Raw genomic sequence first — 24,489 nt, 5'->3', positions numbered from 1 at the left:
TTACATGGAATCGCTAGTGGCTTTATCGTTACACTCTACTCCCGTGCTCTCGAAGTAAATCTGAAATATATCTTATCCAAGCACAGCGAAGCACGTGGCTTGCATCCATTTTGAGACAAGTTACAAATGCCTACATCCTGTTTCCTTGGTTTGCATAGGCGATCAAAGCCCGTTGCGTTGATTTGGTCATAGAAAAAAAATTCAGTCCCGAGGTAAGGAATGGATGGCGGGCTCGGTAACAAGAAACAAGCTTGGGTAACTCCAAATCTTCTAAGTATAGCTTGTACCGCTACAGAGCGGGCTGAATGACTGGATGTTAGTTGTAGTCTCGTCAAAGCGAGCTTGGAGGATGAATGCAAGGATAAGACAATTGTAAGAGTGAAGAAAAAGGATAAGAAGTGAGTGGATATATGGCTCGCAACAGTCTGCGAGACGAGATGTTTTTATTGGATTTTTGTTGTTCACCCGCTGTGTATCTGCCACAATTGTGTCTGTCTGCTTCGCAAGTCTTTCATCTCCACGGCAAGCTTGCGATATCTGGGAATCATGATTCAAATCCCACGGTCTCCAGCCATCAATACCTAGGGTATATCCACCCCTCCGCATTCCACTCCTCAGCCTCCATGCAATTTCCCTTGCGATATCTCCTCCCAGATCCCACGCATGATATTCTTTCCACCCGCGACAATCATTCCTCAGCCTGCACAAACGGATTCGGAATCTCCTCACTACCATCCACAGGACTGACAAGCACAAGCAGTGTTCCCCTTGCTACGACCAGACCCAGGGATCGCGTACTTGTGTTTCCTTCGTCGTCGTGTAGGACTTCGTCGACGTCGTCGAGGACTAGGTTCATTAGGGCGTCGTAGCCTTTGAGTGTTCCTGTGACTGTTGGGTGGGTGGGTTAGCTGGGTTTTGTGAAGTGTCTTGGTGCATGATTCTGCTTGTGCATCTCCCGCGTATCTTCTCCAGCAGCATGTCTTCAGCTGAACCTCTCCATACCCTCTCCAGACCCTTTGCACCTCTAAACCCTGAGACTCTGAAACTCGAACCACTCCTCTCTCTTTGCTCTCTCCCCCAACCCCTCCCCTCAGTCCTTCCCCCACCCCATACCTCCAATCCCCCAATCCCCCAATCCCCCAATCCCCCAATCCCCCAAAGATCAAACCACCCAAAGCAAAAGGAAGAAAAAAAATCCACAAACCTTCTCTCCCCCCCGTAAACTTCACCGTAATCTTCTTATCCATATACTTCCCCAAATCCAGAATATTCTCCTTCTTCGGCCTCTCACGCTCTCCTCCTCCTCCTCCTGCTGCATGTGCGCCTCTTCCTCCTCCACCACCGCCGCCGCCGCGTCCGCCTCTGTGGTCGCCTGTGGAGGAGGGAAGGAGGTTAGCAAGCTTGTTTGGTTTGTGGTTTTGGGGTGTGGTTTGTGCTGTGTTGTGGGGAAGGGGGGAAGGGGGAGAGGAGGAGAGGGAGGAAAGGAATGGATGGGGGAGGGTAAAGAATGGGAGGGGAAAGAGGGACGAGTGGAAAGAGGGACGAGGGGGAGAGGGTAGTCTTGGGGGAGAGCAAGGGAGGGAGAAGAAGAAGCATACCTCTACCACCACCACCACGTCCACCGCGTTGATGACCCCGTTCCGACATCTCACATTGGCTGCTCTGCTCTGCTCTACTCTTCTGTGCGGATAGGTATGCAGCCTAGGAGATCTTACTACTGTTGCTGTTTTCGCGTGGGTTGGATTGTTGTAAACGCGGGGTGGATGAGGTGGGCTGTACCGAATAGGTACTCGTAGATGGGGCTGAAAATTGGTGGTGGAGCTTGCTAAGCTTGCGAGGTTGATTGACAGGGATGATGGGAGAGGCCAGGCGAGGCGAGGCTGGATTGGTAGGGAAGATGGATCACGTGACTGGACGAGGGGAGGACGTTGTATTACGGTTGTTGTCTGGGGGGAGGGGAGGGGAGGGGGGTTTCTTCGTGTTGGTATTCTTGTGGGAATACTTATTGTTCTTCTTGAAATACAATTATCTCATGCAAGATACGATGTTTGAGTTTTGGGTGTTAGGAATGAGGGCTGGCGATGTTTTCAATTCTACCTCCTAGGCTAGGTTAGATCGTTCACCCTGTGCCCACTTGTTGTGAGAAGAAGAACGCAGTATGATTTGTAGTTTCTTTCCAAATGAGTGGTTATTTTCTCAACGACATTCATATTCACTTATTGAAATGTGCTACTCTTCTGAAAAGCTTTTTGTATGAATTGTCCTCGCATACGGTATACTCCGCACCTGATGTCAAGGGTCTCAGGACCTGCTCTTAAGTCTGCGATTGATTTGTTTATGGATCACGACGCTGCAATCGATGTCCGGATCAAGTATAGTCTTACTAGGTTTATCAATTGAACTTCGATTCAGCGATAATTGAGGCATGTCGGTTGAGCATTGCTGTTGCAAGGAAATGACACAATAGTCATAGCTTCTGTGGGTGTTACTGGTGGAGTGTGGAATAGTTCGCCAATTAATTCAAGACAGCTTGGAAAAAGGCACCTGAAGCTTGTTCGTCCCATCTTTCATTCTTGTCCCCTTGGATGGGGGGTACCACAAAGGTTAACAATCAATCACTTGTGCTGGAGTCCCACTAAATTATTCCACATGTCCTTTTCTTCGCCAGACAATGTCTCCCGTATAAATTGTAGCTGTGCTAGGGAAAGCTCCAGCAATAAATAAACTCGACTTCATGGAATCGATTAAAAGCTCAACAAATATCCTTAAACTATCGAACTCTGCTGTACTTTCCTTGCCGAACACATACCAAAAACCCACCCGATAATTGGCCAAGTCCGTGCCATGCCTCCTGCCAATTCCCGAGAAACAGGTTACAAGTCGCAGGCACGCGACCACATCTCCTGTGGCGTTCGGGGTCGAAAACTCTCACATCTGAGCGTACCACCACAACACAAAACATGCACCACATCCAATCTTGATACAAGCAATCGGCACTCACTGACATACTTGCATCCAAGCGAATCCCACCTTCACATATCTCACCTCACCTACTGCACCTTCCCTCCCCCGTGTCACTCCACGACTGGCCCGCCCTCATCGACAATCTTCTGTACCACCAGCTTGGCCGTTTCGCTTTCCCCCCCTGAATAATCTGATCTGGCAATTTCCCGTTGTTTCAAGCCCAATGAATTGGCGCCACAGCCAGGGAGTCGTGTGCAATGACTGGACTGGATGCCGCCAAGTGCCTTCTTTCCACTTCGGGATGAACCTTATTCCTGCGTTTTGTTCTCTTAGCCTTAGCGCTCCCGCTTGGCAGCTGAAAGGGAAGGGACGGAGGGGAAGAGTCTGGGGTTGAGTCGCGTCGCTTGGGGGGGCCCTTGGTAATTGCTAAGAGAACCCCCTTGCTCGTGGTGCAAATGGGATAATTAGGTATTTGTGTGTGAGCTTTTCACCTTTCTTTTCTCTCTTTCTTACTTTTGATCTCTCGAGATCTTTCTTCCTCACCTTCGTTTTTACTTTCTGTTTTCTTCGCTTGGCTTCTGTGTTTATTTCCACGACAATCACACACATCTAATTCGATCTCTCACCCCTCAGTCATTCTGAATACAACCTTTCCGCCTCCCTCAAAATGTCAGACGACGCCCCCGCTCCAGCAGGTGGAGCTCCCGCCGTAGTAGCAGCAGCAGGAGGAGGAGGAGGTGGTGGCCAAGCAGGAGGAGCAACTCACACCAATGACCAAACAAACGGAACCCACGAGAAGTCGGAGAGCAAGCCCAAGATCACCAAGTCCACTTTCGATGCGAATATCAGCGATCTAGCTGGTGCACCACGTCGAATCTCTGAAGATAGTTTGGATCTGGATGATTACTTTGTACGTACTCACCTTGAATTGAGTTTTGAGCAAAACTGATAAAAGATTGATAGGTCGGCCCTCGTGACTTGGATAAGCATAGCAAGCTCCCATATTTTATGCGTATGCATGGTAGTGTGCTACCCCGAATGATACTCCCTGTTCTAGGTGCTGGAGCTTGGGCTACGTGTATTACCTGCATCTCAAAGTTTGTCCATGATCGTACGTTATCCCTACCCGATTTGTCTGGAATCATCTAATGGCTTTAGTTCGCGTTGCGAATATCCTGCTCACAGTCCTCGGTTTCGTCGTTGGTCTTTCCCTCTCTTTCAGAAGCTCCACAGCTTATGAACGGTACGTCTCCCCTCTTCTCCCAGTCCAAAGTACCCTTGCTTATTCTACTACAGATACTCTGAAGGCAGAAAAACCTGGTGCACACTCATGATCCAATGCCGCAACCTCGCCCGCTACATCTGGGTCCACGTCGCCGAACGCGAAGGCAACCAAGGCACCTCGGACCTCCTGCAAAAAGTAACAGCCATGAACCTCATCCTCGCCTACGCCGTATCCCTCAAGCACCGACTCCGCTTCGAACCCTACGCCCACTACCCCGACATTGCCGGTCTAGTCTCCCACCTCGACACCTACGCCCAGGCAGCACACAAAGAGGAGCATCTAGCACATAAGCATAAATCTGCGTGGAAGTCGGTGGGTGAACATTTGGGATTGCCGTTTGCGCTGTCGAACCCGAGGAAGGAGATGAAGAGGTCGGATAGGCCGTTGGGGAATCTGCCGATGGAGATTATGGCGTATTTGAGTGCGTATGTGGAGACGGTGCAGAATAATGGGCAGATGAAGTCAACTGTTTTGGGGGGACAAGTTAGTAAGTCACTTCGTTTTCCATATTTTCAAGTCTATTCTCCTGTACCCAAATGTTTTATCAAAGTCTATTTGAGATTGACTCCTGCTGACAACCCATCCCCAGTGAACGCCCTAGCAGGCATGACAGACACAGCCGGCAACGCCGAACGAGTCCTCACCACCCCCCTCCCAATCGGCTACAACATCCTCATCTCCCAAGTCGTCCTCCTCTACGTCTACCTCCTCCCCTTCCAACTCTACGGCGCCCTCGGCTGGATCACCATTCCGGGCACCATCGCCGCCGCGTACATCATCCTAGGAATCGCGACCATCGGCGACGAGCTGGAAAACCCTTTCGGCAACGACGTCAATGATTTACCCCTGGATGCGTATTGTGCTGAGCTGGGCAGAGAGTTGGATACGTTGATGAGTACGCCTGCGCCGAGGTTTGAGGAGCACCTAGAGGATACGAGGGAGTTGAATAGGCCGCTTTGGCCGTTGAGTGATAGGGGGTTGGGGGAGTGGAGGGGGAGGACCAGGGAGGAGATTAGGGGCGCGTTGAGGGCGAAGGTTGTTGCTGGGAAGGGGGGTGTGGGGGATATGCCGGCTTAAAAGTGATTTGATTGATTCGATTGATACCATTGAAACGAGATGGGGATGGGATGTGCTGGAGGTGGCGGAGGGGGATTTGTTTTGATTTCTGTGGGGATTATTCGCATAAGCGAGGATTTACACACCATGCGAGACGGCGTACAAACATGGGGATGATAGTAATTCAAAATGCCCTCCTATCATACACTGCTGCCTGGCTGGGTAATATCTCAGCACAGACTGGTGTGTACATAGAGATAGCAGGTTCCTACCATTTGCAGTTAGAAGCGAGCAATGACTAGTTCGAGGCCCAAAAAAGTAGCAGTCAAAACATGTTTCAACTCCTGGCCCGGCGGCGCCGCATTTCAATCAATGCTTTGAAATTAACAGCATTACGAAGGAATTTGTGTCCTATATCACGGCATTTGTGTGCAAAATCATGCTTATAAGCGAATCGCAATAGAATCAATGGTGAGGCAGAAAGGAACTATCTCAGGCCAACAGTAAAGAGATAAACATCAATCATGGAACAGACTCATGGTGGGTAGAACAATAAAATATATGGCATTTCGAAGAAATGGAAAGGGATATTCCAATTGGGCAATGAAAATTAGCACTTCAGTGGGCAACGAATGAGGTCACTGCGTGTCGGTGAGGTATCTGCAAGCCACATGCTGCGCCCCGACTGCTGCATTCGTTCACGTTGCCTTGTGTGACCACTTAATGCCTATGATTGCTCGCTCCTTATCTATCCACTACCTCGCTGAAATTTATCTTACATTTCTTTTCCTTCTGCTACGTCAAGTGCTACAAGTGGAAGGAATGTCAAGTTGCGGCCAACCTTCAAAACGATGCCGCTGTCCCGCCGGCCAACTAAAGCATCCATCAAAAAATCATTACAAAAACTTCGGTTTCATAAAGAGCTACCGTCTCGTTCAGTGACCTCTGATCATGTCGAGTATATAAGTGGGAACGAATACCATCCTCCGCCCCTTCGCACTGAAACGACGCTACAGAAGTCTCCACATGATTCCGGTAAACGAGAGCTCGTCACTGATTGCGATGGACAAGAATCTTCCGAAGATTCAGACGATTCAACCTTGACATATGTTGGCTCAAAATCTTGGAATAGCGGCGACACTAGTTACGTCCCGAGAACTCTCGCGCACCAACAAGGAGAGATCTGGATTCCGCCCGAGCAGGTGTATCTCATGCAAAATGAAAGTGTGTCACCGAGCGCAGATTTGTGCGAGTCTTGCTCTCAGCTGAATCTCGAAGCGATTGCCCGAGGTGATGGCAGAGCGGGCAAGGACGCAAGAGCTTTCTCCCTGCAGACTCTCGGTACCATCAACAGAACATGGTTTCAGCGGACGTGCCGCTTGTGTCGATTCTTTGCTGACATCTGGGAGTTGCACAAATCGTATTTGCGAGGTGCATCTTCATGCCTTGTCTTACTCTCTAGCCTACATTTGTCCAAATATGCAGGATCTGATCAAATCCGTGGTGGACAATATCACCGGCCTATTCTTCTTCTTTCGCATCCCCAACCTGAACGCAGCTTCGATGTAGACAGCACTACTCTAGATAACCTTGATGTCGTCGGGCCAATCTTCATCAAGGGTTGTCAGACCACAGGCAGTAATATATCTGCGCGGGTCATTGATGCTCACCGGGTAGACTTTTCAATTATCAAAGCTTGGCTCCGGATTTGTGCTACTCATCACGGAAGCTCCTGTTGCACTCCTACTGCTTCAAACCTTCACGGCTTGCAACTACTCAATTGCAAGACCGGAAAACTTGAGCCATACACTCCTGGAGCGAGATTCGTAGCGCTGAGCTATGTTTGGGGAGCAAACGTTGACGATCAGAGAAACCAAGATGTCGTCCAAAATAAGTGCGTCTTTCCACAGACAATACAAGACGCTTTAACCGTCACAGCGGAGATCGGGTTTCAGTACCTTTGGGTCGATCGATATTGCATACCACAGCTGGACGAGCAAGCCAAGCACCTGCAGATAGCCAGTATGGATCTGATATACAACCGCGCCACATTGACCATAATTGCAGCATGCGGACAGGACTCCAGCTCTGGTCTTCCAGGTATTAGCCGATGCAGAGTTACTCAGCCCAATGTTACCGTTGGTGACTATCATCTAATATCTGGCCTTTCAAGTCCGGTTGTGGATGTGAGGAACTCAACGTGGATGGGCCGAGGCTGGACGTACCAGGAGGCACTGCTTTCCAAGAGAAGACTGATATTCACCGAGAAGCAAGTGTACTTTGAATGTGAGAAAAGCACGTTTATGGAGACGCTCACTGAGCCCGAAGATAGCATGTCTACGTTTCCAGATGAATCTCTCGAGCCCAAAGCATTGTACGATCACATCGGCGTCCGTGTGCATGTACGACATCGGCTCTTCCCATCTGATTTTCTAGGCCAGATAGAGGAGTCTCCTTGGTTGATTCAGCACCGCATTGCGGAGTACACCACCCGATCTTTGACATACGAGTCCGACACTCTGAGCGCCTTTCTCGGTGTTCTCAGGCAAGTCGCTGCCCCTGGATGCACGGTGTCACACATCTGGGGCGTGCCAGTTCTCTGGTCCTCTCCAGAATGGTCTTCTATGGAAGGCTTCGCAACGGGGCTATGCTGGGTAGGGTTTTTCCCGACAACCCAATTTCTGGAGCGGCGCCCGGGATTCCCGAGCTGGTCGTGGGCCGGTTGGAGAATGCCCATATCGCCAAAAAGTAATTTCTATCGCTATGGCTTCAAGATGCCGTACGAAATCAAGATTGCCGTTGAAACCGAAGATGGGCAAGTGTTAGACTGGGCGACCTTCCAGGGAAAACGTCAAATATCTCTTTCCAAAAATAGTTCAGTCCCGTCACAATTCCTTCACATTGAATGCTGGTCACTCAGATGCTCACTTTTTGCACCGCGACACTTTGCTGGTTTCGATAAAGCTCTTGACACGAAAGCGTCATTACGGTCTCACTGGTCGCTAAGAATCTGGGGCAGTAGTGAAAAGCTTCATAATGTTGTTATGCACAAGCAATACTCGAATCGGGAATGGGGAAGGCGCAAGCTTGACATATGGACTATCCTCATCATCGGCAATACACAGGATCCCATCGCAGGGGGCTCCCTGTATTATGAGCAATCTCCGCCTTTTGGTCCGTTTTTCATGATTGTCGAAGATATAGGTAGTCATTTTGAGCGTGTTGGATATTTGGATCTAGCTCATTCGTCGTTGAACACGGGTCCTAGAATAAATTTGTCGAGACATTTGGTCGACATGGAAAGGCGCTCTTTTAGATTGGGATGAAGAAGTTCCCTTGATTAGATGGCCGGACAGTAGCAGAGAAAGACTAACGAGGAAAGGATGTACTTTATTTGTTACGCCCTCGACTTCAACGGGATTTGATTTCCATTGTACCAATCACCGGTTGTCGTAGGGAAGCGATCACATTTGTTTAAGGAAGTATACTGAGGCGATGATGATCCGCAGACACATACAGCTCATGTATCCACTCTGAGAAGAGGATCAAAGTATTGTAATGAGGTTGAGGATATGTATGCAGCCTGTTGATTCTTGCTTCGCTTAGCGAATGGTAAACATGCGACAAGGCCAAATCGGCGGAAGAACGTTTCCTGTATCAAGCCTCAAACTGTTTAAAGATAGTAACCATCACCTGCCTGACAGCAAAGCTAATAACACCTTTGCCCAAGCATTGGCGATTCAAAATCGGTTGTATTGGCTTGATTTGGACGTATAGACTGACATTGGGTCATGCGTGTTTTCGACCATTAGACGGTACCAGAACCATAGAAACCCACATTATCAAAGGATTGACGCAAGTGCCACTCAGAAGCAACAGTTGCAGACTTCACGTGGTGGAATAGTATCGTCTAATTCTGATCGAATTTCCTCACCCGAGATCAACCAACGAATGCAGCCGATTAATATTTGAAATAAGCCAAGGCTAATAATCATACGTGTATTTCGGTCTAACATCTGACGAGAACTCAATTATCCACGAGTGGTAGGACCCTCCCCGCCATATCTCCCAACGTACTCGCCTCAAACAAATCCTGCAAGCTCAGCCCCACACCAAAGTTCCTGCGAATCGCACTCTGCAACTCAATCATTGCCAGCGAGCTACCTCCACAGCGGAAAAAGTCCGCGTCACGGGTCGAAACACTGGCGGCCATCTCTTCGGGCAGGACGGCTGTCCAGAGGTCTCGGACTTGAGATTCGAAAGGTGAGAGGCCGTGGCCCTTTGCTTCCTCCCTGTCGATGCTTGAGGGCTGTGAGATGGGCATAGCAGCAATAGCAACCCTATCGCGTTTCATGTGCACGTTCAAAGGCATATTGTCGATTGGGATTATAGTCGCAGGAACCATGTATGACGGCAGAGGAAGTTTCCTCAGTAGGGAATCGATGAATGATTTCCGACCCTCCGTATCTTTTGAAAAAGTAGGCGAAAATACCGCATGCGCAACGACGAATTTGAAATCTGGATCTTCACCTCGAACAGTGCATACTACATCGACCAACACACCTTGCGATGTCTGTAGTATACAGCTCTCTATCTCCTGCAGCTCGACACGTACTCCGCTCAGCTTCACCTGTAGATCTCCCTCCATGCGGCCGTGGAAGAGGAGATCCCCGCTGGGGGTCATGGTCGCTCTGTCGCCGCTGCGATACATGCGTGTCCATCCGCGGGCGGCGTATTCGGGTGGTGCGTAAGGGTTGGGGAGGAATTTCTGGGTGGTGAGAGGGGAGTCGTTTAGGTAGCCTAGGGAGACGCCGGCGCCGCCGATGAAGATCTCGCCGGGGACGCCGGGGGGAACGGGTGTGAGGTCTGGAGAGAGAATCATGATAGAGTAGCCGTGGAGGGGTTGCCCGAGGGGGATGTTCTCGTCTGTGGAGGTGGGGAGGTGGTAGGGGACGAGGCCTTTGATTGCTGTTACGCTTACTTCGGAGGGGCCGTAGGACTGAATATCGTTAGCATTTTGTCATGTTCAAATGTTGTGAGGGGCGAGGCTGGGTATGCGTACTTGGTAGAGCTTCAAGTTCGGCAACTCTAGAGATCGGAATGCCTGTCGAAGGGAGTCCGACATCTTGTCACCACCAGCAAATGCATGTTTCCAACTTCGATTTCCCACTAGCAAATCAGCACCGTGGCGGATCCAAGAAAGGTAACCAGAAGGCGTGGTGCGTGTATACGTGATTCCTTCAGTAGCGATGATTTCCATAAGTGCTTGCGAATCTCCACGACGGTCAGTGTCAACGATGTATAGAGAGCCGCCGCTACCGAGACCGATGAATATCTCGTCGATGGACATGTCGAAACTATATGCTGTGTGCTGAATCACGACTTCTTGGTCAAGTTCGTACTTCTGGACTAGGGACTCAATCACATTTACAGCGCCGGAGTGCTTGAGCACGATGCCTTTTGGGATGCCTGTAGTCCCGCTCGTGAAGAGGATTAAGGCTGGCTTCTCAGGTTTCGCAGAGATGGGTATATCGGTTGTTGTTGGTTCCTCAAGGTGAGAGACGTTGATGATGACAGAATTTTCGAGCCCGAGATGTTTCGTATCCTCATTTGTCGTGGAGTCAATCAGTACCGCAACAGGATCACTGACCTTAACAATTGTTGCTAGTCGAGGAAGGCCGTTCCGGCTTTCGAGGGGAAGACAAACGGCGCCGACACGTAGGATAGCAAGCATGGAACATATCCAGTCGACAGAAGGCTGTTGGAATATACCGATGCGTGGGGAGTCTTCCAGAGTTTCAATGGAAAGCAGAGAAGCAGTAATAGTCTGGATCCGATGTCCCATCTGAGCATATGTGAGAGTCTTACCGTAGCCATCCTTGAGAGCAATGGCTGTACCACGAGTTGATATCATTTCTTCGACCCTATGAACGAGAGTCTCTGGCCAGGTCGAAATTATGGGAGGACCTAAGAGTATGTTAGTATTCAAGTGACCTGGGCAGAGTATCGAAGCCACTCACTTATTCCAAGTGCCAGCCCTCGCTCAATATCAGCCTTGGCAAACAGTGAAGGTCGATCAACACGAGTCGCGGGTCGTTCAGTGAATGTCTCCAAGAGATGGACATATGTCTTGAGCATAATCTCTGCATCTTCCATGGAATACAAAGAACTCTGAGCACCAATGTAAATCGTTGACTCTCCCTCCAAGGACTCAAGAGCCCCGAGACTGATATCGTATCCATTACTGTTTCTGTTGAGGCCTTCTGGAGGAGAGTACGTTTCGTGATCAAGAAATGACTTCTTGAAGGTTTCGCGGTAGTCGAAACTGGATTGGAAAACTGGGCTGCGGGTTGGATCTCGAGGGATGTTTAGTTCGCCGAGGATGACATCGAATGGAACCTTTGCATGCGCGAGAGCTGTTGTAACTTTTGTACGGGCTTCTTTGACAGCGTGAAGAAAGTTTTGGGCGGGGTCATATTTGAATTGAACTGGTAGAATGTTCATGAGGTTGCCAATGACTCCTATCAATCGTATATTAGCAACTGCACTTGGAACCAAGAGAGCGAAGGAGTGTGTAAAACTGCCGATGGGAATGGCAGTAAGAAGATTTACTTACCGGCATCTTTAGTATCTGTTCGGTTCATGTCGTTGATGCCGAGGCAGATATGATCCGTGTTCAAAAATCTGAAAAGTAACGTCTTCCAAACAGCCAAGTGGAAGTATGCAGGCGAGATCTTCAAATTTCGACACCTCTCCTTGACACGAGCAGTCATACCAGCACCAAGGTTTGCACTAGCTCTAAGCATGTGGTATTGCCTAAGTGTTTTTCGTGAGCTCTGCGAGGACATGGGAAACAGAGGAAGATCTGGAGGAATCGTTGCAAGTTCTCGATTCCAGTAAGCTCGATCTGCTGCGGAATCCGAGCTCTCGACATAAGCTCGCTGTTTTGCTGCCCAGGCTGGATACTGGAGTGGAGGAGTAGGAAATGCACCATCATTATATGCTTGCTGAAGGTTCGCAAAGAGGACGTTGGTACTAGTGCCGTCCATGAGGATATGGTGGAATCCGAGAGCGAAATAGAACATTTTGTCAGATTGTTCACATAGAACAAGCTTGATAGTGTCTCCGCTCTCGATGTCATAGACATGGCTCTTTAGCGAAGTGAACACCTCTAAGAACTCCTCTTTGCTCTGAACAGGCTGTTGAGTCAATCGAAAATTCGACGTCTTCATGATCCTTTGACATGGACCAGTTCCATTGGTAGTGAATACTGTTCGGAGCGCTTCGTGGCCTTGAGCGACAAGGTCCACCGCTCTTTCAAGGCGCGAAGCATCGATGCTGCCTTTCACTTCGACCCAGAAAGTGATGTTGAATGCTGTGCGATCCTCAAGGTACTTACCCAGAAACCAGAAGCTAGATTGCTCATATGACATGGGCTCGTCACGTAAAATGTCAGAATCTTCGACGCTGAGAGATACATTAGCATCAATATTTACAGAATGAGCTATTCTAAGGTACATTGTAGCAAGTCCAATTCCATTGATGATATTGACGACTTACTGTACCTCAGCCTCAACTTCATCAACCTCCACCTGAATTTCTACTTGCTTGATATCATGAAGTCCGACATCAGATTCAGACGGTTCAGTTGGCGCATCGTTGTCCGCCGTTGAAGCTGAAGAAAGACGGGGTGAGGATTTGTAATCGGATGTCGAGGTCGTCGATGAAGGAGAAGGCTTCGCTGACGCTGCTTCCACCTCGCTTGGAGCTTGCACAGTCCACTGGGTAGTTAGTGGCTCGTCGTGAACAGCTTGGGTGATAGCCTTGATTGGCACTGGGGCCTCCTCTAGACTAGACTTGGTATCGAATTTCACCCCCTCGCCAAGTTGAGGCAGGAATTCTTTGGGCAGCTTTTCGGCTGCGAACCCAATCAAATCCACAGCTGAGGCTCCTCCCAGAATCTTCAGGACAGGCAGGTCGACCTTCAGTTCCTGCAGAAACCATGTACGGACATCGACAGCGACTAGGGAGTCCAAGCCAAGGTCAATGAGTGGCGTATTACCATCAATTGACTCGTCACTCGAGAGGTTCAGACTTGCATTCAACTTCGCAATGAAAGCGTCTGTACAAATCTGTTAGCAGTATCAAGAAGAAGTCTGGTGTTGGCACCACTTACTTCGAAGTATTGTCACAACGTGCTCAGGAGACTTTGCGGCCTGCAGGAGCTTTCTGACAGGAATTCTAGCGATTTTGCTGCCCTTCTCGTCGCCCGCCTGTTCCTGGATACGAACAAAGTGAGAGAATTTGACCTGAGCAGCCCAGTAAACTCTGCTGTCCTCTTCAATTGTGAGGGTTCGGATGCCCGAAATGAGCTCCGATTTGAGCCCAGAGTCAGGCCTCCCAGAAACGATAGCTTCGGCGAAAACTTGGTGGAGATCTGGTTCCGACATTGGCATGCTCACATTCATCAATCTCTTCAGCTGCTTCTCGGACATCTTCAAAGACTTCACTTCGCGATCCACGTAGCCAACGCCAGCGATTCGAGAGACTGAGAAACTTGTCAGTACGATCCATATTACTAGCCGAGAACGTTAAGCACTCACGATCTATGACCGACCCAGCAAGGCCACGTTCTCTCCTTTGATTGATCAAGGCTTTACAGAAGCTGTTCGCTGCCGAGTATGCGCTTTGGCCACTATTTCCCAGTGTAGCAACAACAGACGAGAATGCGACGAAAAAGTCAAGTGTGTTCTCCTCGAAAAGCTCGCTTAAGAAGACTGTTCCATCAATCTTTGGCTTGACCACCATTTGGAATGTTTTTAGATCCATTCCCTCGAACGCTTGGTCCTGAAGCACTAGGGCACCGTTCGCCACGCCGGCAACAGGTGGAAATCTTGACGATATCTGGCTGTACACGCCTCGTACATCATCCCGGCTTGTGACATCCCTAGAGAAGGTTAGTTCAGAATGATGACTGTTGTAGAAACAGGAAATCTCACCCAGCCATGAAAGTGACAGTTACACCATTGGCCTCGTGCTTTTTGATCCAGGGCTCCTCCACTCGCCGAGTTCGACTCATCAGAACGATATAGCGAGCTCCGTGGTCCGCCATCCAGTCGCACAGAGACTGACCGAGATCGCCAGCCAGACCAACCAGCCAGTATGTCTTGTCGCTCTTGAAGAGTTGCTTCCTGGCATCAACAGGCTCCATCAAAGTAGTGACCGTTTTATCCAAACGCCAATTGATGACTGAAAATGAGTCAATATTACCTGGCTGAGAAGCTTCGGTAGCAGAAATTTCAGGGAGAGATACAGCGCTTGATGCGTCGACTTTGGCCAGAAATGACAGGGCATTCGAAGACGCCTTGCGTATTATGTCTGAAACATCAACTGAGCTTGAAAGGGGGGTGAAAGATTCCCTCGACAAGACGATTGAGCTATCAGCTCGCTGGCAGAGCTGTGGCAAAGTTGCCGAGATCTTTGCTGCAATACCTTTGTCCGAAGCATTCGAAGACAGGTCAACGAAGAGCGAGATGCTATCCGGAAGAAGGGATTTGATCGCGCGTGATGAGCTCTGCGGATGAATGTAGTACCAATCCGGCTGCTCACGTTTTGTGCAGGTAGTGAAAACAGCACGATATGTCTTTCCCGTTGATAGGATGCGGGCAAGTGCCTCTGTTGGCTCATGTACGAGGAGAATGCCACCTGGCGGCATCGCTGCACAGATGAGATCGTCGAAAATGTGATCCAGAGCCAAAGTCAAGAATTGTGCTTCCGAACCAGGCAATATGTTGACTGCGATTGACCAATCCTTCGGAACAGAAATGACCGATGCGTTTGTTGAAGAAGCCGACAGAACATTGGCACCGCTCTCCTTCTCCAACCCAATGCTGAAGAACAGCCGTCCTGCTGGAGTTCGGATTGCGCAAAGGAGTGACGACTGGACTTCGACCAGAGTGTGTGCATTATCGTGGCGTCGCAAGGTGTTTGGACTTTCTCGAAGAGCGTAGCTATCCTGAAACCAGTCCAGGCTAATGGGACAAGAGCCCAGGTCTGACGACTTTGTGATGGGTCGCCTCGCTGAATTGTACCGTTTGTTCTGTTCAGCTTGGGGCTTCATGCGGGGAATGATCAGCAATTCGTTCTCGACCACAACTTCAGTCTCCGCCGTCCAGACGAGGCTTTCCTTCTGGTCGGCTGACTCCAGCTCTTCCGCGATGTGTAAACGCAGAAGCATCTCAGCTAAAAGCGGCCCATTTACGAGTTTCGATTGGTCAATATCAAAGAGTTGCGTTCGCAACTGAGGAAGCTCGTAGGTGATGCATCTCATGAAGCCTACCGTCATGGCAGCGTATGGATCCTGGCATCGATAGCCACGAGTCAACCACAAGACGTTTCTTGCGGCCGTGAAGATATTTTTGAGAATCTGCCAGTGTTGCTCCGTCATAGTCTTGAACATCGGACCATCGATCTCGATCAAGCTCAACACTGTGCACATGGAAGGTATTTCAATTCCTTGAAGGTCTTCGAGAGTGGTTGCTGTAATCACATTGCCAGATCTTGCACGTAGAAGCGGATCTGCATCTTCGATCAATCTTGAGCTCTCCATAGAATCGCCTCCTATGATTAGAAGGTTTGCAACAGGAATCCGATCTAGGCGAGACGAAAGCGGACGCCGGATAGCCAGCACAGTCTCATCCACAGCTTGCGAAACAAAAACAGATGCCAAGTACACAAGCGGATCATCGAGCGGTGTGAATGTGTCGATACCTGAAAAGCCGTTTCTTTTGAGGATTTTGTTCCATTGTGTCAGCCTAAACCCGGAAGTGTTAGCACCGATCATTCATGGGGGATTATATCTTTAGTGAACTGAAAATTCGAAAACTTTCTCCAATATCCAACTTTGAGAGGGGTCGGTAGCCATGCTCGAAACCCTGTATTAATTGGAACTCAGGGAGGGGTTCTTACTCAATTGTGGGTGCATATCGCCTCCCGTCGTCTCTCCCGACCCACCAGCCAGGAAGACCTCCAAAGACCAGGCCAACGCGCAATGGCCGGTTGTCCACAATCTCGAGCATAACAAGATATCCACCTGGCTTCAGAAGCTTTCTGGCGTTCTTTAATGTCTCATCCAGCTTATGTGTCGCATGCAGTACATTTGCTGCCAGAACAATATCGTATGAATGAGCAACGAACCCTTGCGAGGTTACATCTTTCTCGATGTCCAAGGGCTTGAAGATCATCTTGCTTGCATAATCCTTGTCCTTGAACATGTCCTGGGCCTTCATGAGAAATCCAACTCCAATGTCAGTGAAGGTATATGATGAGAAAGCAGTGCCAATTTCAGACAGAATAGGTGCGGTTGCTCCACCAGTCCCTCCTCCAATTTCAATGATGTCCATATGGGGGTATCGGTGGACGAACTGTGCAACCATTCCTGTAGCAACATCGTAAGCGTGATCGAATCCAAGAGCATCGATATAATATTCATCAAGTCTATTGTCTTTGGTCATGTGCTCCAGAATGGTCGTTTCGCCACGAACCACAGCTGGGAGGTTTTCACCAACGGCGCGCATGATATTGAAATCAGCGTCTGAGCCATAGCTATACATCTGTTAGTATGAAATAGTAGTTTCGACCATCTCGAACTTACGGCTCCATGATGGAGAGTATTTGCTCATGGCTATCAGACAACCATTCCTTCGAGGCATAAGCGTGCTTTCCAGTGGAGACGAGCTCTATGACTCGAGTGATACTTTCGAAAAGCGCCTCGTGGTGTTGTGGAAGGCCAATTGAAGCACGCTCGGCCTCCTAGCAGATGCGAAGTTAGCAAATGCCTTTGTGGACCGACAAAACCCATGCCAAAAACATTAATCGGGATGATCGCTTTCCCGATGATACAAACATAAGAACGAAATGTACATACCGAGATTGATTCGTTCAAGAATCGCATGTAGTAGAGTGCTACACGTTCGCAATCATATGCCTTTTTCAGCTGGCCCGCAGACGCACGATTATTCCCAAGCAGAATATCGCCGTTAGGGGAAGCAACATTCCAGACAGTATCGGAAAACAGATGGCGATCATCAGCTTCTGTTGCTTGTGAAAAAGGGCGACAGACAAGACCTTCGATTTCAATGAAGGTTTGGTTTCCATCTGTCGCATAAACACTGATATCCCCTGTAATGTTGTTCGGAGTTGAGGCCGATACAGTGCAGATGAACGAGACAGGTTTGGGCATATTCTCAGAACAAAGTGCTGGAATCAACGAAACCCTCTGCATCCCTGTTGGTGCGTGCAAAGTCCAAAGTCTGCCATCATTTGGAGCGCTGAATGCCGCGAACATGCCTTGCAGAGCAGTATCAAGCATGGATGGGTAAAATGGCAACTTGGACACTGCATGGTCTTCAGCAGGAGGTAAAATCACGCCAGTGGCCATCCCAAGTCGCCGCTTCAAGTCCGACATGGCTCTGAAGTCGCCCGAGTATCCATACCCTAACTCGTTCAAGGCCTCATGGAAAGTGTCAACATCAATCTCAGCCATGGTCAGGTCCGGCTTGTTTGGTTCCGGAAGGCCATCCGTGGTGATGTCGCCTAAGAATACCTCAACTGCTGCAGTGGCGCTCACTGCCATGGTACCCGAACTTCTACTCACTGAAGAGTAGCAAGTGTAATTCGCCGTGATGGAGGAATCTTTCAAATCTGTGATGTCTGACATCGTCACCGCGACCTCAGTTCCTATGTCATCGTCGATCGCAATGGCCTTGCTGATAATCAGATTGGTCAATTCGATGAGTCGAACTGGTCGTCCGCTCGCCAGCTGATTTGCAGCTTCCATTGCCAAGGCTATGTAGCCAGTAGCTGGCAGCACCGTTTGCTGGAAGAGTTCAGATTAGCATACGACATGGCATAGAACGATGTGTTATCTCACCCCTTGTAGCGCATGCCCGGTAAGCCAAGGCAGTTCTCTTACACTAAGAACATTTTCCCAACGCCACTGATTTTGCATACCATCTGGGGTTCGTCTTCCAAGAAACTCATGAATGGCAGTCTCGTGCGTGCGGTATACTTGGCCGCCACGACACTCCGTCCAATAATCTCTGTCGTGACTCCACGCGTATGTTGGAAGGTCTTTCAAGACAACTGAATAACTCTGGTCGCTGTAGTGAGTTCTCTGGAATGAGCCGAGATCAACTGCAGCCCCACCGCAATGGGACCATATGAAGCCAATACAGTCCAGGAAAGACTTTAAGTCGTCTTTCCCACGATGTAATATTCCGGAGTAAGGTACCATGTCCACCCTCAGCTGTTGATTTATTTGCGCGACTGGTCGCTTCAAGGCAGGATGTGGCCCAACTTCGACGGCCGTATCGAATCTCCCGCATTCTTCCATGGCACATTCAATAGCCTGAGCAAACAGAACTGGCTTGACCATATTTTCTGCCCAGTAGGTTGCCTTCAGAGACTCATTTCCTTCAACTCTTACTCCTTCATCCACGCTGGAATACCAAATTGGTGCGTCATCCCTGGGAACAAGAATCTGAATGTCGCACTTTTGGGTTGCCTCCACGTAGGCATCCGAGCACAGAATCATATGGTGAGAGTGATAAGCTGTGTTCACTTTGAGCTGTCTGACAGATTTACCTTCTTCCTCGAAGACGACAATAACCTCAGCAATCGCATCGCTGTCGCCTGAAATGGTAATGCTGTCTGGTGAGTTGTTGGCCGCCACAGTGATTCGGCCCTCAAAATCTTCGAGTTCACACATTGCTTTTCCGTCCTCGAAAGTCGTGCCAACTGCTATCATAGAACCTGCGAGACCTTCGGGTCCTGAGGCTAGCTTGGCATAATATCCACGATAGTATGCAATGCGTATAGCATCATGAGCACTTATGAACTCGGACGCGTACGCAGCAGCGATCTCACCGCTCTGCTCCAGTTAGTAGACAATTACTGCTCGCTAATTGTGTGAGGACTTACGGAATGGCCAACCACAGCCTTGAAGGTAACCCCGGCGCTGCGGAGAAGGTCTACCAAAACAATCTGCACAGCAGTACAGAGGGTCTGGGAGAATACAGCTTCTCCCAACTGCGTTTTCTCTTCGTCCACTGAAAGCTCTTCAAGAATTCTCCAGCCTGGACGATGTGCAGCAGGGAGAGAAGCCAGCGATTGCTCCAAGCCTTCAATCGTTTTCTGAGCTAGGGAGTATGCTTTGATCAATGAAAACCCCATAAGAGCCCACTGTGCCCCTTGACCAGTGAATACCCCAAGAATTCCAGCGTTCTGGGTCGATCGTATCCCGGCCAGTTTGGATCCACTTGAGTTTGGCTCGAGGCGGGCTTCAAGCGAACTACATAGCTCCGATGCAGTCGAGGCCGAGAAAGTTGCTTTGACGGCAAGAGCGGATCTACGACAACTCTATTCGTAGAACCATTGTTAGCATGGTGACTCACTGACAAGATTGTAGGTACGGTCGGAAGGAGAAAGAAATCAAGGCATCACAAACCAGGGTATACGCTAAGCGACGAAGGTCGATGGATGGCGACTCTTTAATGTGCGAAAGATACGCATTAAGTATGCTTTCGAGAGACTTGTTGGATGCCGCAGAAAAAACAAAAGGTATACACGGTGGGACATCTACCACCGATGGAGGAGTCGGATCGTAGCTTTCAAGAATGGCATGTGCATTTGTACCTCCAAAGCCTGACAGTCGGTTAGCATTTTGATACACAACGACATTTATAGAACAGTAACTACCAAAACTGTTGACGCTTGCTCGTCGATGTGTATTGACAGGAATTTGTGGCCAAGCTTGAGGTTCTTGTAGGATCTGCATGTTGGTGTAAAAAGGGGCCACATTGGGATTCAGGCGATTTAAAAGCAAATTTGGCGGGATCACAGCATTCTTAAGAGCAACGGAAGCCTTGAGAACACCTGCAATTCCTGCAGTTCCTTCTGTGTGGCCGATTATAGTCTTGACTGAGCCCACATAGAGAACTTCATCTGGATCTGTAGTGCCGTATCCGAAAAAGGCCTCACGCAAAGCTTCTGCCTCTTGTGGATCACCGGCCTAGAATTTGCGTATCAGTATCGAATCAAGTCTGCTGACTTACTCACTACAACTTACTGGCGTCCCTGTCCCATGTGCCTCGAAGTATTGGCATCGGCTGCTCTTCTCTGTCAGGTCAAGTCCGGCCTTCGCATAAGTCGATCGAATCAAGTCTGCTTGAGCAGAAGCGCTTGGCATTGTGATACCAGTCGTCTTGCCGTCCTGATTGATTCCAGTTTCACGCACGATACACTCAATATCGTCACCATCTTCTAGTGCGGCGCTCAATCTTTTGAGGATGACCGCGCCAACTCCTTCTCCACGCGCGTAGCCGTCAGCATCAGCATCCCACATTCGGGAGTGTCCAGTTGGGGAGAGCCTAGCAATGCGTCAGAAATACAGGTCGATAGAAATGACAGGAATGCAGTCTGCCTGTGACAGTCACAAGTGAAGAAAAGGAGAATGTACATGTTCATTTTACTGCCCGCGATGAAATTCCCTGAGTCTAAGATCAAATTAGTGCCCCCCACTATGGCAATCCTGGAAGCCCCATCCCTGAGGACCTGGACAGCTTGATGTATCGCCACAAGACTCGATGAACATGCCGTATCAATAGTCATTCTACAAAGTCAGCAGAGGTAGAGTTCTCAAGAGAAGTGGACATACGACGGTCCATGGCAATCGAAATGACTAGGGTCAAGCTGTTAGTTACGCACATCAAAGTACTCATAACAAGTGTGCATCCACAATCAGACGTTGCCCGAAGTCAGATTATGAGCAAGGGCCGAGTCTGAACTTACTAGGATATGCGAGCTGCTGCATTACTATTTGCGGTACCTGAAGATAGATAGGTGGGAATGAAATTGGGATCACGACTGGCAATTCCAGCGTAGTCGTAGGACATCAGTCCAATGAAAACAGCCGTATCGGATCCTGAGAGGTCGGACAACGTGACGCCTGCAGACTCCGCTGCTTCGTAACAAACTTCCATGAGCATGCGGTGTTGTGGGTCCATAGAATCTGCTTCTGTTTTACATTATCAGGCACGTTTCTGGCACGCGTTTAACAGAATGAAGTTTCATAACCAAGCTGCAAAGCCATGTGGCAAGGAACTCGTAGTTGGTGGGACATACCAGACGGCAGAACATTGAAGAAAGGTGCATCAAATTTTCGGGCATTGCCAGGAATGAAATAGGCGTCTTTGACATTAGTGGTACCATGATGATGCCCCGTAGGATGATAGAATCGATCGACATTGAACCGTTCAGCTGCAATTGGCTCGGAGACGTCTCGGGGCTTCTCAAGGAGCTTCCAAAGCTTCGAAAGTGAGTTTGCGTCTCCAGGGAAACGGCACCCGCTTCCAATGATGGCAATCGGTTCTCGGACAGGTTGAAGTTTGGCCATCTTGATTGTGATCGTGTGAAAATAATGGCAACGATCAGGGTTCCCGCTTGCACTACTATGCAAAGTCTCGATGAAGAACAACGGCCCGAATGGAAGTTTTCCTGATATATTTGTCAATCAATGTAATTGAAGCGGGTCAAATGGCAATGTATATTTCATGGTGCTACTGGCCCATGTCCTGGGGCAAAGACATTTGTGAAAGAGCCGAAAGCTGTGACTTCCGGTGCCAGGAGGCATTTTGAGGCACAGTATGGAGCATTTTGAAGTCGCCGTCGGGTGGCTGCCATAGAGTGTCATCCATCCAAGCGAGCCAGCTCCGGTCATGGAGGGGAGTCTCTACACAACCACGCGCGGAGAGGTAAAGGTGACTGAGGACGTGGGTCTGCATTTTGAATAATGTAGAAGCATTGAAGCTGGAGATGGTATTCATTTGCCATTGTAATTATAGACTTTGGTCTCTGAAAGCCCTCTCGGGAGACTGCCCTAGTTAGAGTCACTTGCAATAGATATGGTTGTGCTTCTCAACAGCTGAGAATGGGATGTACGAGTGACATCGGGTAGTTTCTAGACAGCCACGTGATATATCTTGGCATCAAACTTGAACCGAGCGCGACGCGCCGGCCCGCACCTTCACGTCTCTACGACTTCTCAGGAAATCTACAATGGAACGTCTTGATCATGATTTCTGCGATTCAATTCAATACCTCTCGCCCTTGATTTTGCTTTGATTCGCTCATTTAGCACACTTGATACACCAACTTCACTCCAGATAGTTCTTTCTTCCGCAGCACATCCATCCCATCGAGAACGCCCTGAAAGCCTCCAGGCATGCTCTTCAGTGGATGAGCTCTTATCTTGCCTTCCTGCAAAAGCTTTCGAGCCGTTGCGAACCACCTGACGGAGAACTTTCGCAGCTCTTCGTCTGCCTCTCGTTCAAATGGTGCTGGCCATCCGATCTTCTTGCCCAACATCATTGGACCAAAAACCCATTGTGCTTGGATAGTCTTCTTATTATCCAGCCATGTAGGGAAGGGCTCCAAGGCAGTATATTTGCCGCCTGCTCTGCCGATACACTTATAGCAGAACTCCATGGTTTCTGGTTCAGAAATACAGTCTAGTACAAATTTGAGCGAGTTCTTGGTGTATGACTTGATGTCGTCAGGGCAAGATGGCAGGTGGTAGTCGAACACTTTCTCGGCGCCATAGGACAACACGAGGTCAAAGTTCTTCTCGGAGGCTGTTGCGATGGGAAACAGTCCGCATCTATGCGTAAGTTAGCTGCTTGCTCCAGTGACGGTGGTCTGCATTTTTACAGTTTGAGTAGCTGAATAGCCATGGTTCCAGTTGCCGAACTACCACCATACACAAGAACATACTTGGGCTTAAGTGCAGGCTCTGTTGGATATCCAGGGACATTGAGAGAGTGGAATAAGGCCATCCCCATGGTTCCAATTCCACTCCCAATTGCCGCACCTTCTTCGAACGACATTGCGTCTGGAATTTTCATAGTCACAAAACCGGTTGCTCCTATATACTCCGTAAAACCCCCAACATCAGGTTGAAGTGGATTGGATGACTGCACGACTCCAGCTACACGATCGCCAACTTTCACCCCTGGACATTCTGCAATGAGGCTGGTCAGTAAATATTCGAGTCAAGTTGTTTCCTAGGAGAATCGGCTGGAAGGGCTGCTGCGTGAACCACATACGAGCGTTACTCCCGATTGCCACAACATGCCCTGCAAAGTCTGTCCCAACTATGGCTCCCGGGACAACAAGTCGACCGACCATTTTGGTATCCACTGGGTTCAGTCCGACGAATTTTGCCTTTACCATAATCATATCGTCTTCCAGCCTAGGAAGCCGCACATTTTTTGATATGACCAAGGTCCCATCCTCGAGACCAATGATTGCAGTTTGGAGTTCAGGAAGAGATTCCATCTTGCGGCTATGGTCCTGGACTTTGAGACAAGAGCTCCGCATATGACCAATTTGTTATCCGCCCGTTCAATTTCCTACCTGGCGGCCTTTGAAGTAAAAACCTGTGGCATCGTCCAGTAGCTGATTCTATTTTACGAGGTGTGGTCAGCTCAGATTCTGCTGCATCTCTCCGGCTCAGTGGTTCTTTCGTGCTGGAGGCACGGAAGAGCTTGAAGAAGTCACCGACGGTCACATTACTTTGCGGCGTGGGTTTCTCACACCTTCAGCCACATGACAATTGGTACCGATTTGTTTTCCCAGAACGATCATTAGTATGCTATCACACGACTCTCCTCCTCTGATTCGAGCGCTTCACATCTGCAGCGCTTCAATCCGCCCGTTCCGCTGAGCCCGTTCTGCATGACGACCCGTGCCGTTATCTTTCAACCATGCATTTGGAGCTGCAGTCCACGGCATCATCCAACCAGCTCTCATCTGCTGCACCGCGCGTCAGCCCCCACTGCAAATAATTGCGACAAAGGACAACCCCACAGTGGCACAGTCTAGCATATGCGGGTGATAGCTGATTAGAACCATCTGAAAATCTGACCCAGAACATATCCGTGGAATTAGGTCAATGGTATCACTTTCTCCAGCAGAGAGTAGGCTCCAAGAATGTTTCACTTGCCTTCTTGCTTACGCATTGTACCACGCCAAAGGCCGATCGTGTTAAAGCATGGCACAACTCTGCACAAGTGCAATAGAGACGAATCTGGCAGAGGACTCAGTATCCAGTGGCGTGTAAGCAGCCT

At 49.2% G+C, this 24,489-nt stretch overlaps 5 protein-coding genes across 5 annotated transcripts; 2 read left to right on the top strand and 3 right to left on the bottom strand.

The window, feature by feature from the left end:
• Positions 1-688: 688 nt before the first annotated feature.
• On the bottom strand, positions 689-1,647 carry LSM7 (Sm-like protein lsm7; the record flags this gene model as incomplete). The annotated part of the gene is made up of 3 exons (XM_058496078.1): positions 689-888; positions 1,205-1,372; positions 1,599-1,647. 3 exons carry the CDS (start codon positions 1,645-1,647, stop codon positions 689-691), a joined length of 417 nt encoding a protein of 138 aa, XP_058354808.1.
• A 1,028-nt stretch (positions 1,648-2,675) lies between these two features.
• ONS95_002799 (uncharacterized protein) lies at positions 2,676-5,816 on the top strand. The gene is made up of 5 exons (XM_058496077.1): positions 2,676-3,874; positions 3,928-4,075; positions 4,123-4,207; positions 4,261-4,736; positions 4,839-5,816. Exons 1-5 carry the CDS (start codon positions 3,632-3,634, stop codon positions 5,324-5,326), a joined length of 1,440 nt encoding a protein of 479 aa, XP_058354807.1. The 5' UTR covers positions 2,676-3,631; the 3' UTR covers positions 5,327-5,816.
• A 271-nt stretch (positions 5,817-6,087) lies between these two features.
• On the top strand, positions 6,088-9,001 carry ONS95_002798 (uncharacterized protein). Its single transcript, XM_058496076.1, has one exon. It carries the CDS (start codon positions 6,157-6,159, stop codon positions 8,629-8,631), a length of 2,475 nt encoding a protein of 824 aa, XP_058354806.1. The 5' UTR covers positions 6,088-6,156; the 3' UTR covers positions 8,632-9,001.
• Positions 6,088-22,298, bottom strand: ONS95_002797 (uncharacterized protein). Its single transcript, XM_058496075.1, has 20 exons — positions 21,488-22,298; positions 21,155-21,380; positions 21,021-21,044; positions 20,823-20,975; positions 20,433-20,733; positions 20,063-20,375; positions 19,812-20,008; positions 19,286-19,723; positions 18,237-19,235; positions 17,232-18,182; positions 16,959-17,116; positions 16,274-16,909; positions 14,305-16,119; positions 13,909-14,252; positions 13,482-13,853; positions 12,866-13,427; positions 11,922-12,772; positions 11,326-11,826; positions 10,368-11,272; positions 6,088-10,304 (listed from the first exon to the last, which is right to left on the bottom strand). Exons 1-20 carry the CDS (start codon positions 21,756-21,758, stop codon positions 9,333-9,335), a joined length of 10,989 nt encoding a protein of 3,662 aa, XP_058354805.1. The 5' UTR covers positions 21,759-22,298; the 3' UTR covers positions 6,088-9,332.
• A 197-nt stretch (positions 22,299-22,495) lies between these two features.
• Positions 22,496-23,698, bottom strand: ONS95_002796 (uncharacterized protein; the record flags this gene model as incomplete). The annotated part of the gene is made up of 3 exons (XM_058496074.1): positions 22,496-23,021; positions 23,072-23,381; positions 23,467-23,698. 3 exons carry the CDS (start codon positions 23,696-23,698, stop codon positions 22,496-22,498), a joined length of 1,068 nt encoding a protein of 355 aa, XP_058354804.1.
• Positions 23,699-24,489: the final 791 nt, after the last annotated feature.

This window comes from Cadophora gregata (genome assembly GCF_030347475.1).
Source record: "Cadophora gregata isolate MNR1 chromosome Unknown scaffold_11, whole genome shotgun sequence".
In the NCBI taxonomy this organism is placed as follows: Eukaryota; Fungi; Ascomycota; class Leotiomycetes; order Helotiales; family Ploettnerulaceae; genus Cadophora; species Cadophora gregata.
Note: the sequence above shows the minus strand (reverse complement) of the source record. Positions and strands in the feature narration are given on the sequence as shown.